Raw genomic sequence first — 15519 nt, 5'->3', positions numbered from 1 at the left:
TTACAAATATAATATGATATAATGCACAAATAAATAATTACTGTTACTATTAACAGTAGTGATAGTCCTACTTAAAACAATGTTATTACCAATGCAAGGTACACTATAGCAGTAGTAATATTAACAAAACTCCATGACATAAGAGACATAAAACACTAAAATACTCGTTGGTCAAATATGACAGCATTTCATAACATTTTAAAGCACCACCACCAAAAACCTAAATCATCCCAGCACTTTAAATAGAATACCCACTGTGCACAGGCCCAACTAGACAAGAAGAGCAAAGGAACTGTATGTATTATACATTGTGCTAAGAGTGCATTACATTTATAGCCCCATGTACTCTCCTGAAGAGATGACTTAACAAGAAAGCTTAGGTACAAGCACATATTCTGCATTTGGACTGGAAGCAGCTGGTTTTTCAAAAGGAAGTCACTGAGAAAAGTCTATGGTATTACACAGCAGTTTCATGAATTTGAAATGGAAAACCTGGATGTTAATTCAAATTGGAAACACTGTATTTAAAGGTACGGTAATATTAGCACATTGCAATATGCTACGTTAATTTAATAGTATAAGAATAGCTTGTGTATTGTGTGTGTGATGTTCATTTGGACATTAATGTTTTTGCTGTAAATCTTATCTGGACTTGCATCTAAAAAGGTTTAGAGTTCAGAAATCCAATCACAGCAGCAAAGAATGATGAATTGCAAATTCAACTGTTTGTATACATTTATGAAAAACTCGTTAAAAAAGAAACATGACTGTCAGAGGATGCATGAATTAAGCAAATTCTGCCCTTAAAAAGAACATGTGAATTTGCATTGCCCTTTTGAATTACAGCATGGGGTCTAAGTTTGTTGTAGTGCAAACTGAATTCTGTCGTTTCAGAGAAAGTAAAACTGTAGATAAGTATATCATTCTTACGGAGCATGGCTGTCACTTTAATTGAGACATTGACTATTGCATATTCAAGTATGTGTTGCACTAGGCTGCATTAGCCAATCATAAATGCTGTGCGCTGCCATTGGCTGAGCTCCGGAGAGAGCCGTTTACTGTGCTGTGAGGGGCGGGGGGGGTTCTCAATCTCCTCCGCACTCTCCCATTCAACCTCTGTAGTCAGCAGAACGAGTAGCGGAGCAGAGAAACACAGCATCCACGGCTACAGCATCCTGCAGATGACTGCTCCATGGAGGAGAGGGAGGGGAGAAAAAAAGACCAAGTGCTGGAGAGAAAAAGGTTAAGCCTCAGATGAAGAGAGACTGAGAGAAGCAAAGAAGGAGTAAGAGTGGGAAATGAAAGGAACTGAGTAAACGCCGCTGCCCGCATGAGGACCACTGCAGCTGTACTAAATCTGGGGCTGTCAGGCCAACCCTCAGCAGAGCAGTCAGTGAGAGAGGCAAGGGAGCAGAGGACAAAAAGAAGTGATCTGAAGAGCTGACCACATCACTCTGGACAAGAAGGGATGGAAACCCTGAGAACTCTGTCAGCTGATCAAACTTCACACAGGGAAAGTACATTCGGATCACCAGTCTGAACCTGCCTTTTCAGAGGAGTGAAGAAACCAAGTAAAACAAGAGAGTTATCCTGTTAGTTCCCAAAAGGTGAAACCTCATACAGGATTTCTGACTACTGCACTGCTGAGTGCAGCTCAGGTCTCTACTGTCCTCCTCCGCAAGTCTCCCTTCGGTCCTCCCTTGCACCTGCCTGCTCCTGGTGAATGTCTTCTCTGCATGCACTCCTACTGCTCGGCAGTTGAACACACTCATGGTCGATGCCAAGGGAAGGAACATGAAATGTCTGACTTTCTTCTTAATGCTTCCCGAGTCAGTGAAAAGCAAGTCAAGTAAAAGCTCCAAGAAAGGGAATGCTAGTGGCAGCTCCAAGCTGCCCCCAGTCTGTTATGAGATAATCACTCTGAGGAGCAAGAAGAAGAAGAAGATGGCAGCGGACATTTTTCCCACCAAAAAGCCAGCATCCACCACCACAGTGCAACTGTACCAGCAGCAGAACCTCAACAACAACAACACCATACAGAACTGTAACTGGCAGGGACTCTACTCCACTATAAGAGAAAGGTAGGTACAACCAGCAAACCTCTGCAAGCACTAGAAATCATTACCGTTGATCCCAACATTTTTCATCAACATTACATTCAGGGAAGATGAACTTGAACTTTTAATCTGAAAATTTCTCCAAAAGTTCAACAGAGTTCAACTGTATTTTAACTGCCAATTTTCTGAACAGAACCTCCATTAAATTTAAAAATGTATCTCTAAACACTCAGTTAAGGTAATTACTCATGCATATGGAGGTCTGAGTGAGTTTGTGTGTGTGTGTGTGTGTGTGTGTGTGTGTGTGTGTGTGTGTGTGTGTGTGTGTGTGTGTGTGTGTGTGTGTGTGGGTGGGTGTTCCCTCTGCCCTGCCCTTAATCTGATGGGGGTATCTCTTTTTACACTCTGTCCTGCTCCTGCAGACTCTGCCGCTCTGACATAACAGAGGGTGGACAGGCACCGGGTGCGTTTGATATGCACAACAGGCAGAGGCTGCTCTGTATTAAAAGCAAAATATTTACCTTGGCCTATCAGTAAAAGACCCCAGCTGTCCAGAGCAAAATGTGTGCTTTCCGACCTGGCTTTGTTGTCTCTCCAGAACATCATGGGGCTGTTTACCCACCCCTGTGACATGTTCCACTACTCAATAATATATGAACGCAGCTTTATTGTTGTCCCATTCTTTCACAGTGGGGGTTTTCCATCCACTTCATTGTCTCATTTGTCTGTCTTTATGGAGATATAAAGAGTTTAAGTTGAAAAAGGATTTAGCTATGAAAACATTTTTGTGTGTTTGCTATGTAAGACTTTTCAACCAACAAAATGTCTTCAATCTTGCCTGAAGAAATTGGGACACTTTATACAATCATAAAACTCTTCTTTTTAGAGTAGCAGAAAAGATAAATACAGTACACGTGTAAGTTACTATTTTTGCTTGAATTTCAGCTAAAGACTCTGGCCTCGATTTAGTATGAGTTTTATTATTTACATAAAATACATAAAAATGATTTTATGTGCATTGATCCTCCTTAATCTCACCCTAATAATTTCAAGATATGCTTTTTGTGTCTTACCTTCTTCTCTTCTAAAACAAATGTACAAAGTAATATATGTAAAATTCCTTTTCTAATGTTTTTTTGTGTGTGTGTGCTTCTTTCCCTTTTTAGAAATTCAGTAATGTTCAACAATGAGCTGATGGCAGATGTTCACTTTATGGTGGGTCAGCCTGGAAGAACGCAGCGGCTGCCAGGACACAGAGTAAGAATTTCATCAACCAGTAAAATCACAGTAGCAAGGAGGAAATTAACAAACGCTCGGGCCAGTGTTGTTCATATCATATCAGCATAAAAATAATCTTCCTCATTGCCAGCTGTAATGGAACTGAAATCCTTTGTGCGCCACTCTCACTTCTGCACCATGTGTCTTTTCGAGACAGTCTTCAATTATTTATGTAAATGAGGCTGAAAGATAGAAGCGATGGAGTGAGCGAAGGACGAAGGGATATCCTCTTCAGCAGTCATCTCACACAGGATGGATCGCCTTTGTCTCTGCTTTAGCTCAGCTTTCAAAAACTGTTCTGCAATTACTCAACTTTTAATCAAACACATCGAACAGAACACAGTTACAATGACAGGGCACTCAGAAGGGTTCATTCAACTCTGCATCTCACCCCCTAGAAATACTTTTGCACTCATTTACTTGATTAGCTTTTGAATTTTGGAATGGCAGTATAATGAATCTACAATAAATGGCACTGATTATCATTATTGGGCCCATATTCAACCTGTTTATCCCAATAGTAACCAGAAGATCGACATCCTCTGACTTCTTTGCTATTTCAAGATGTTCACATAAATGACTGATTAAGCTTTATAGTTGCCTAGACCATGTGCCTCATCTAAAAGCACATCACATTAAGCACATGTATTATCCATGATTGGGAGCTAGAGTGCCCTTTGTGCATTTATAGAAAGCAGTTATGGAAGGACATTGTGGATGACTTGATAGCATTTATGCCATGACATTATGCCAATGGGGTATATTGACATACAGCGCCCCAATCTTTCTTGTGTCCATTTGGCAGGAAGTCAGATAACAAAGTTGCATCCCTCTGTCCAAGATGGAAGATGCAGCCAGTAGGTAAATTTATGTGTACATTTATAAAATACACTGGGTCAAGAGGTGGGGCTAATCTTATTCTAATGAGCATTATTTAAATATTAGTCTCTAAATCCACATGAAAGAGCTACTGTTTTTCAACTGAGACATGAATTCCAGTGTGTAACAACAATAACAGCATGGTTTTCAGAAACTCATATTTTCAAGCTTTATTTTAGAATGGGTTCACTGCAATTTGATCACTTTAGAGATGGTCTGTGTGCCTTTTTTGAGAAAATTTATACCACCCACATACTCTCCTACACATACTTATGGTGCGCACACACACACACACACACACACACACACACACACACACACACAACACAGAAATGCGCACAACGACCTAAAACATGAAATGTGCATGAGTATAATTACAGGATTCACAGTCTTGTATACAGTGATTATTACAGAAATTATTAGAAGCCTTGTGTTGCATCCGATTTCATCAGAAGCTCAGATAAGTGATTAATTTCAGTAAACTGAACTTTTGTTGCACTCCATTCAGTTGTGTTACTAGGATTTCCTGTTTTTTTTTTATTTATTTTTTTTTTTTTTATCAGAGGCAATCTTGTTCATTATAAATCTGCCTCCCTGTCCTCGAGGGAAATAGTAACTGGCTGAGTACTGCTCATTACGTGAGAGACTCAACAGGGTCAATCTCTTCAGTGATTAGAATTGAAGCATTGTTCAATATCCACAAAGAGATTTGTGTTTTTATGTAAAAAGAAAGAGCTACATGTGAAATAACTGGATTAAGTGCAACTCCCATTTCAAATAATATTTCTGTTTTTCCAGATGTTACTACATGTCCTGGGGTTTCCAGTGAAATCACAGGCAAACTATGGCACATTTTCTTTTCTCTTTTCCCTCTGTCATTCTGTTTTTTTTTCTCTTTTTCTTCCATCAGTATGTTTTGGCTGTGGGCAGCTCAGTGTTCCACGCCATGTTTTATGGTGAACTGGCTGAAAACAAGGATGAAATCCATATTCCAGATGTGGAACCAGCAGCGTTTCTGGCAATGTTGAAGTAAGGATTCTCTTCTGTCTAAACTCTTCAACACTGTGTACTTCCTGTGACTGGCCCCGTTCTTGTGATCTAAAGCCTCCTTTAAACATATAACGACATCTCTATACATAGCTGCTATTTCAATTTGATGTTGGTGAAAAAATCTCTGACACAGCTTGGACAAAAGTGTTTAGCACTTATCCTGCCATACAAATGAAATAAAGAGTTTCTTCCTGTATCTCAGAGATTGAATCTGTATCTGTCTATTTTCATTTCATTATACATTCCACTTCTCATGCTGAATCAGTTCATAATGTTCTCTACCTCCCCCTTGCAGTTCCTCCATAACTTTTATACATGAGTTTTGTCTTCTGTGTCCTTGCAGGCAAGCTACAGTAGGTGGTAGATGAGGGTGTAGGAGGAACACTATTTCGTTGGCCGGTTTGATTAGATTGCACAGTGATTTCACTCTGTTTAAGATCCCGTTTCATTGTCTTCCAACATGGTTTTGAACAGATACAGTGACCCTTAAATACTTTAATATCAATGTAATGTCAGTTTTGACCATAATCATCAAAAACCTTCAAATGAAGTAATTTTTAGTATATTTATATTATATTTATACACCGATCAGCCACAACCTTAAAATCAGTTACCGTTTTTATAGTTGTGACTGATTGGTGTATATCAAACATGTTTACACCATGTCGCTTTGCATGTAATTTTTTTGCTGTTTGATCTGTTGTCTATAAAACTGAAAAGTCACATTTTTACGTCAACAGGTACATTTACTGTGATGAGATTGACCTGAGTGCTGACACAGTGTTGGCCACTCTTTATGCTGCCAAGAAGTACATTGTCCCTCACCTGGCACGTGCCTGCGTCAACTTCCTGGAGACCAGCCTGAGTGCAAAGAATGCCTGCGTGTTGCTTTCCCAGAGCTGCCTGTTCGAGGAGCCAGAGCTGACACAGCGCTGCTGGGAGGTGATTGATGCCCAGGCTGAGCTGGCGTTACGCTCGGAGGGCTTCTGTGACATCGACGCCCAGACCCTGGAGAGTATCCTACAGCGAGAGACACTCAACGCTAAAGAGATAGTGGTATTTGAGGCGGCCCTCAGCTGGGCTGAGGCTGAGTGCCAGAGACAGGAGCTCACCTCTTCGACTGACAACAAACGTAAGGTTTTGGGCAAGGCCATGTACCTGATACGTATCCCTACAATGGCTCTGGATGATTTTGCCAATGGAGCAGCCCAGTCGGGCGTGTTGACGCTTAATGAGACCAATGACATCTTCCTGTGGTACACAGCAGCCAAGAAACCTGAGCTGCAGTTTGTCAGTCAGCCCAGGAAGGGCCTGACACCCCAGCGCTGCCACAGATTCCAGTCCTGTGCCTACAGAAGCAATCAGTGGCGCTATCGGGGCCGCTGTGACAGTATACAGTTTGCAGTGGATAAAAGAGTTTTCATCGCTGGGTTTGGACTGTACGGATCTAGCTGTGGCTCAGCAGAGTACAGTGCCAAGATTGAGTTGAAACGTCAAGGGGTACTGCTGGGACAAAACCTCAGCAAATACTTCTCTGATGGTTCCAGCAACACCTTCCCGGTGTGGTTTGAGTATCCAGTCCAGATTGAGCCTGATACATTCTACACTGCCAGTGTGGTTCTGGATGGAAATGAGCTGAGCTACTTTGGACAGGAAGGGATGACAGAGGTGCAGTGTGGGAAAGTGACATTTCAGTTCCAGTGCTCCTCAGACAGCACTAACGGCACAGGGGTGCAGGGGGGACAGATTCCTGAGCTCATCTTCTACGCTTGACAAGCTCTGTGCACATATTTAACTAATTTTCAATGCACTTATGGAAATTAGAAAATTGTCACTTTGTGCATAGTGTCACCTTCTGTTATTTATTTTTGTCACTAATGTGCAAAAAAAAAAAAAAATCTGATCTCAGACCTGTGAAAGGGTATTATGTGGTTTTGATGTAGTAAATGGTCCACTTCAGTAGGACCAAATCTATTTCAAGATGTTGGATTGTCGAAATATGTGGATGAACAAAAGTCCTAAAAGATTAAAAATATCTTGCACTAAATGTGCATGTATATATGAATATATGTAAATTCTGAAATGTATATGACGCCACAATTGTGGCCGACGCTGGCCACAAAGATATCTTATATGATGAATATGCTACAGTATGTTTATTATGTCTATGCTTGCATAGAATGCACATATAGGGCAGCAATACTTCACATTCTATATTCTGCGATAAGCCTTTCCTGTCACGACTCTGTCAGGACCATCAGCATTGTAATGGAAGACAAAAAGGCTGTATGATACTCAAAGCAACATTTCAAGCCATGGTTTTGGTCAAAAACACTGTTTGTCCTGTTGTATTGTGTGATACCCAGTACGCATTCGTATTTGAGTGGTTTCAATTGAATCTGCAGCTTTTTGATACCTTGAATCTAGTAACAGGACACTTAGAGAGGGCTTGAGGGGGTCTTAGATTAGGAAGCACTAGATATAATGCGACACATAACCCCTACAGAATCTCTCAGTAGCATGTTGCTCTGCACCTACACTCATATCAGTCACTCCACTGAGGTATCATTTAGATCAGTGTCCTTATGTTTACAGTGAAAATTAACTTAGAGTGATCACCATTCACGAGTACAAGATAGAGTGAAAGATTTCATTTGGTTTTCTCTTGGAATCTGCCTTCATTGCAGTACCTACGGTTCCAATTCATCTGACGTGTACTACTAATTGTTCTTGCGCTTTGGTTTAGTTTACAGCACAAAAAAAAATCAACGATTGATTCAGTGTTAGAAGCTGTTTATCTTATGGACATTTACTTCTCTCTGTTAAAAACCCTGTGCACTCTGAACTGCTAAGCACTCCCTCCCAATGTGATCATACAGTATCAGTATTTGCAGAAGCATACTGTATATGCTACACATTTGCACTGATGTTGGTTTGTAATTGAATTTGTTATTTTGTTTTTCTTGTTATTTTTAATGAGTCAGTTTTTTTTTTTTAATGTGCTACTGAATATTCTTTCTGGTGTAGGATAAACATCCACAGGCTTGTCTGCTGATGACAATAGATGGGCAAACTGGTGTTCATGTCCTGTGTTTACGTGCTACAGTGCTGGGAGACCAACGAATGTGTATGATTGTTAATGATGCAAATAAACAAAACAATTGGTACATATTGGTTGTGTACACCATCTGTAAAAAGCAGTGCTATCAAACGCTAAATACTTTGTCGGAAATTTCGAGGTGGGGACAGATGATGCCCTCGGCACTGCAGTGATTTACAATGCCAAGGAGAGCTGTCTGTTGATTGATGATCCCTGTCTTGAAGACACTCATACACCCTGCTTTTTGTCTGTCAAAGTCTAACTCAATCTGAATCCCACTGAACTTTGCAACACTATACTTCCCCCTCCCTAATATTAATTTCGATAGGCTACAACTCTAACGTATGGCTTTTTGATGTGTAATCACTTCTGAAATGGTATGAAGTGATAGACAGCATGGCATACAATCTCTGCAACCTTGAATTTTTACAGTCTGCAGTCATAAAGAATGGCTCCTTGACATGACCGTCACATGTTTTCAAGTTTCAATAGATAGAGAAAGAATGATATTAGGATCTCAAATGTGTAAAAACCCTCAAGTGTTGAATTCCCAGGATACCACACTGGTTGTCTGACCCATGGTTTACCTTGATGTGTCTGTCTGCCGATGAGAAAAAGACAGCGAGTCTCAAAAGAGGATTACTGCTCCTGTTCATATGTTCGTCTTACAGACATCCTTTAGAAGTTGTGCACTTGTGTCGTAGAGAAAGTTAAAATTCTAGTCACAGATACAATTGCCCATACGCTGACAAAACAATGAATTAACAAAGACATTTTACAGATTTTTGAGTTTTACTTTCTCTGAGAGGCTGATATGCTGTAAAAATCCAAACAAGATGAGTCATTTGCTAAATCTCAAGACAAATCATATCTCTTTGTGAACTGTATGTTCAAAAAGATAATTACTCCTGGGAGCTCATGGCAGGTACTTGATTACCAAAGCACTCAATAATGCTGCGACCAAGTTTGACATCGCCAGTGAGCATGAAGCCCTTGATGAATTGAACTCAATATGTTGGGGGACTTGGTGCTTCTGCACAATTTTTCATGATTGTAGCGCTAATGTTGTAAGCAAGATCATTAATTGCGCTGGAAGTAACAGGGGACTAGAATGTGCCAGGAGTCAGAAGTTGGCCTGTTTTCCAAAGACACAGACTCACACGTTTTCATTTTGCTAATGTAACTGATCTATGCCAGTCAAACTACAATTCAGGTACAGTTCAGATACAAGAAGGACACACTATGCCTCTTTGTGTTCTGCCGGAACAATTCCTTCTCAAGTCTAGTGACCAGAGATTTTTTTGGTGTTGGTCGCAGTCAGTCCAGGAAGCAGGAGTCCTGCTAGAGGCTACCAGCTCGCTGCTAGAACTGTGGCAGGAACAGCTCTGCTCTTTATGGAACACATTACCCAAAATATTCTGTTGAATCAATACCAAGACTTCAATCAACAGGTGTCTTGGAAGTTCCCAATTACTTGCTACTGCAAAGTAGCATTAGACTTCCAAAACCCTCTAAGATAGAAATCTATCATTGACCCATTATGTGATGAGGCTATACTTAGTCATTTGTAGTGGTATTTCTTGTTTTATGAGGGGTGACAATTATTGTGGGAAACCATTTTAGTTGTATAAATGAAATGCAACTAAATCCTACAGGGCTAAGAATAAAATGCATGATTAGGTATCTAATTATGATTAGTTTGTCAGAGAAGGAAAACGTAATGAGAAACTATGTATTACGGATGAGGAAGTCATCCAAATACTTAAAGCAAATGATAAATATCTCCTGCAATTTGTAGCCTTGCTCGCTCACATACACAGTGCGGGCATCCTGACATTTTAATGTATAATTCAAAATGTTTACATTCTTACATCTGTTTATCAGAGTATAGAGGGAGATGACATAATATTCATAATCAAAATGCGACTGTGAATTCTTTATATAACAGCCTTTGGAATTACGATATGGTATAGTGTTGGAAGAGAAAAGGGAAAAACAGAGTTGGTGGATACGGACTCAGACTGGGCACATATTGCACAGGAAAGTCTCACTGAGGGTTTAATTACTGTTCAATAAGAATTAAGGATGAAAAGATTCAGTCTGATTTGAGGGAGGACTGTGGATTACCACTGATCAACATTCTTAATGCTCTCTAAGATTGATTGTACCAAGTGCAGATAAGTCTGTCAACAGAACCATGGTATCTAAGAGGGATGGTGTTGTTTTCTCACTCTATGGTTAACTTCCTGCACCGAAAACCACATCACTGACTACGTTTCACATTAATGTGGTGCGGGGTTAAATGGGATAGAAACGTTTCCTAAATCCACTCAACCGAAAAACACCACAGTTCATTACTACAAGGGGATAGAAAATGGTGAGAGGAACCACACTCTGTTTTTCCCAAATTAAACATCAGTCTGTTCACTGCAGGCAATCACATATCCACACCTCAACACCCTGATAGTTTCCATCCTGGCAAAATGTCAATGAATTAATAATGGCCAAAGAGAGGAGGGAAACTCAGCTGTGGGTTTAAAGAATTCATCAAATAAAATAATTCAAAAATAATTTAAAAATATGTTTTTTAATTCAACAAATCTCAAAGGAAATCTCAAAGCTCTTTCCCCTGCCTCCCCTTAAACCATATGTGTTCTGTAAAGGATTACATGTATCTGTATAACACTGTTGATGTAATTTTACATACTGCACTGGTGCATTCTAAGTGCAAAAACTGCCCAGTAGGTGCTGTGAGAGCATCTGGCAAGGGCTGCTGAAGGTTAAAATGAATTGCTGTAATGCAGACAGATGTAAGGGTGTCTGAGCCCCCCCACTACTCCTATGGCACTAACCTCAGCCTACTGGCAGCCGGTCAAGCAGGAACAAGGCAGGGTGTGAAAGGAGAATGGAAAGGGGAAAGCAGAGGTAAGTGGCAAGTCTGGCGCGGCTAGTATTCAGGTGAAACAGTCCTTCCCTTTATAATCATCACACAGTATTTTAGTGGTAAGCCAGAGGAGCAATTAATGACACGTGAGTATAGCAAAAGATCACAAAAGTTCAGATGCCAGGTGCAGGTGGAGGCAGGGAGAAGACAGGAGTTTGACTGATAATAGCTATCCTCAATTCTCTGTCATCCCCAATCCCAGCCCTGCAGTGCTGAAGACCTGCAAAATATAAAGGGGTATTATTCCAAATAATCTCCTATCTCAGAGCTGTTGCCTCCAGTCACATGCGGTTGGGGTGCACTGCAGGATCGGGCAAGCGATTGTGTGTCTCATTTATCTATTTATTTATTCATTGCTACCAGGCAGAACTAAATCGTTTCAACAGGCTGGGGCATTGAAAGGCCAGCTTTTATGTTAGATTAGCCTGTTTATAGCGATGTCGCTCGGCTCCAGATGGATCAATATGGCTGGGATTTCTGGAGGTAAGCGCTCTGAGTGTCAGATGAATTATGATTGCTGAAAAGAGCGTAAATATGCTTTTGGTGGACAATGGGTGCTGCAGAGCCTATTCAAAGCATCCAAAAATACAGACAACAAAGTGACAGAGTATCTGGCACACACTGGTTGTAAATGATATTACCTTCCAATGGTGCAGAGGTAAATAACCTGTTTACATAATTGCACGTTTATCCTATGAAATATGATACCAGGAGGTATATGAATGCTGCAAAAAGTAGTTCTTTCACGCAATCTGAAAACTGAATTTGTTGGTGATGCATTATGCTAATCAAGCTATTTATTCCCACAACTATGGTTTCGTATGCCTGTCACCCACAGCCATTACGGCTAGGCTTGATCAAAACCTTGAATGTTGGCAGCTTCCCACTGAGAGAGGTGATGAGGGCTGAGCATGCTACTTTTTGTATGTACTCTAGAGCCTCTCTACACAGTGAAGCATGTCCTCTTAGGCAGCTCCATGGCTTTGATAGTATGGAGTGAGAGGTCCTTTCTCTCCCCGGGGTCTGATATAATGAGAGTGAGCTTACTAAGCATGATCTGCGGCTCTCTCAAATACGCTACTTGAAACAGCTTGGGCCTGAAACAGTACAACAAACAGCACTGATTCATTTGTACACATGTTCTCGCTCTCTCTCTCCCTCTCCCTCTCTCTGTGAGTTATATGAGGGGGGGGCTAATGTGTTTAAATGTGTGATAGAGAGTGATACAGAGATGGAGAAAGAGAACAGAGAGGCACAGGAGTCTAGATTTATGTCCATTCATTCAGACCTCCAACACAGGAAATCTGGCTTCCCAGTTCAATTATTTCCTGTAGGCACAAAGAAAATGTGAAGTGACAGATTTTAAATGATTGCATTCATGGTTTGCATTTGTACAAATATGAATAGAATTGCACGATATGGTTATTGCGAGAATAATGGTTTAGCTGTGCCATTTCTCATATTCAGTCTTTATCTGCTTTAGGGTCTTATCACATAGCTGCGGGGTAATCAACAGAGACATTATACTGGCAACAAGGTATTTCTTTTGTCAGACAAATCAGAAATATCAACTAGACTGAGAGTCAGCACAATTTAACAATGCAACAGGAGTGCATTTCCTGTCCCTAAATGCACATTTACAAGAGGGAATTTTATTTGCTGAATGCCCCTTTTCTCTCTATTTAACCTTAAAGTGACCGAACATTTTCCCACATTGGCAATTTCTGTCTGAATTACTGCAAGGAGTATAATAACATCTATAGAAGAGCGATACTGTGCCTGAGTTCTTCGAAATCCAACTGAGCTCTACAAGCCTGCTTTTCTGGCCTAATTTAAGAAGTGGAGCGCTGTCTCCTGTTCCTATGCCATTTTTTATGTCCTGCTTACCACAGGGAAAACAAGCTACTGTGTCTAAAAGTCCATTCAATTAGCATTAGACAAAAAGGCATTACCAAGGCAATTCTGCCCCAAAGCATACTGTAAGAGCTAATGTCACACAATTCATTAAAACTTTGAAGCTGAGGTTCAAAGTTCAATCAAAGGGGGGGGGGGTAATACACTGGCATTCACACCAGCTCCACATTTCTATAATCTGTATACATAAACATCCCCACAGCTGCACGACCCAAGCCTTATTGTCAAGCTGATGATGGATCTGATGTCAGCGAAGCAAAGAATCTTTTCTCATCTTACCATTAACTCAGATAATTAGCCACAGCTGCCTCAACTGCCAGGAAGAAAACCAGTTTCAAAGTTGTTCTAAAATGTCAGAAGTTATTTTTTCATATTGAATCAGATAAAGAAAAATACCAGACAGGGTTTAAACGCACAGTAACATCAAATGATAGCACTTCAACAATAAAATATAAGAGAGACATCCTGACTAATTGGCAGGTGAGGGTGGGAATTCAATGTTCTGTAGCTTTAGATCATCTCGGAGATTTATAGGAGCTGACATCAGTGTTCATCTGACCTATCTAAAACTCTTTCTGCCTATGCTTTTTTTGAGTTGAGCCACACACTATTCCCTCACTGCCCTCAGTAATGGCCTCAATTTAAGCTTTACTGTGCCTTACCTCCCCCTTATTTTCACTTCCCTTTGAGATACCAAAGCTTTTCTTGCTCTGAGCTGCTGGAAATAATCACAGAACATGAGATGAATAAAAGTGTTGTGTTTCGTGGAAGTTTTCTTGGTTTGACTTTGTGTGTTTTGTATTCTTATGCATGCACTCTAGCTCTAGCTTAACATATTAAACATGCTTTGTACAGAAGAAAGCCAGGTGACAGCTCTGATAAATGCAGCCGCCTGCAGTCCTATGAAAATAATGAAATTTTGTGTGAATGATAGATTAAGAGAGCATCAGACCTTTATTTGAAGCGCTCATCCCAAACAAACCTGCTATCTGTATGTCTGTGAGTAATGTGTGTTTTTTACTGGCAGGCAGTCATATATGTACACGCGCGTGGGATGAACATTATGGATTCATCCAGGGGAGGTGAAATATATGCTTTATATGTTTTTTTGGGGGGGGTTTTTTAGAAAGGAGGGAGAACACTACATGATTACATGAATGACAATGTGTGGGTGGATGTCATTTCAGTGGCAATTCAGCTGTACCCGTGAAGCTGTCACGTTTATCTAGTAGATAATAGTAGTGGGATGCAAGGTAAAATAACAACAAAGTTTATAACCACGTTTGTAAACCAGAACAAAAAAAAGGTTTCACATTTTTGCTGTGATATATTTCAAACCTGTCTTATAATAAAAATCTGGGCTTGATATATTTGTTACAGACATATTTAGCTTTTAATTTTAATGCAATTCATTTGTTTCTGTTAAACAATTTATGAGTTTATGGCCACTTGACAGCAATATACAGAGAACAAAACATGATGAATCCTTTGGATTTTCTTACAGATAACTTGTCGTGGAAGATCTTGACCAACCCAAGGCAACAAAGAGTCAACAGAGAGACGTAATATTAACAAAACAGTAATGCATCTAATTCCAACATAATTTCTTCAGCTATTAATTGTTATGTTGTCACCCAAGGCAGCACTTAAGCAAACAGAGCAAGGGCAGAACATTTGCAAGCGTCCACTGTTAAAATACAACTGTTTGCAATTCTTGCAGAATTAGCATTCATGAATAAAAGTGGAACCAAAAAAAGTAGTTAAATATGCTAAAATGTGCAAGGTCAGGAAATGTGCTCTGGTACAGTGAGCAAAATACTAAGTAAATAATTAATATCTTTCATCAGAGTACCAAACAGCAGGTTCATTCAAAAGGCACATCCTGTAGTTTCTTCTCTCGCCTCCACATCCACAGCTTTCTCAGTTTACTAGGAAAATGAATTGGTTTGAATACGGGGTTGCCAGCTCTGAACATCCCCCCTTAGCATCTCCCTGTCCATCCATCTGTTGCATAGAAGAGGCACATGAAATATCAAAAGGCCAAGTACGTCAGAGCTCAACGAGATTGGGGTGGAGGGGATTTTCTGCCAGTGTGCAGAGCTGCACCTCCAGCAAAACCCGTGACCACGGGGAGGAGGAGGGGCAGCTGGAATTCCATTACTCAATGATGAAATTCTTTTCATCATGCCTCTTTTGCATAACAAAGGTGCATAAAATGCATTATATATGGCAATGTGTACGTGTAAACCGCCACAAAAAGGCCTTTCCAACGCAGTCCTCTATTTCCAGGAATAGAA

The 15519-nt window shown here is 40.4% G+C and overlaps 1 protein-coding gene across 1 annotated transcript; it reads left to right on the top strand.

Annotated features, from left to right (window-relative positions):
• The first annotated feature begins 1770 nt into the window (after positions 1-1770).
• On the top strand, positions 1771-7037 carry btbd3b (BTB (POZ) domain containing 3b). Its single transcript, XM_040140077.1, has 4 exons — positions 1771-2081; positions 3224-3314; positions 5125-5243; positions 6005-7037. The coding sequence occupies exons 1-4, from the start codon at positions 1771-1773 to the stop codon at positions 7035-7037; spliced, it is 1554 nt and encodes a 517-aa protein (XP_039996011.1).
• The last annotated feature ends 8482 nt before the right edge of the window (positions 7038-15519 follow it).

Source organism: Xiphias gladius, chromosome 11 (assembly GCF_016859285.1).
Source record: "Xiphias gladius isolate SHS-SW01 ecotype Sanya breed wild chromosome 11, ASM1685928v1, whole genome shotgun sequence".
Classification (NCBI taxonomy): domain Eukaryota; kingdom Metazoa; phylum Chordata; class Actinopteri; order Istiophoriformes; family Xiphiidae; genus Xiphias; species Xiphias gladius.
This window is presented reverse-complemented; position numbering and strand designations above follow the sequence as displayed.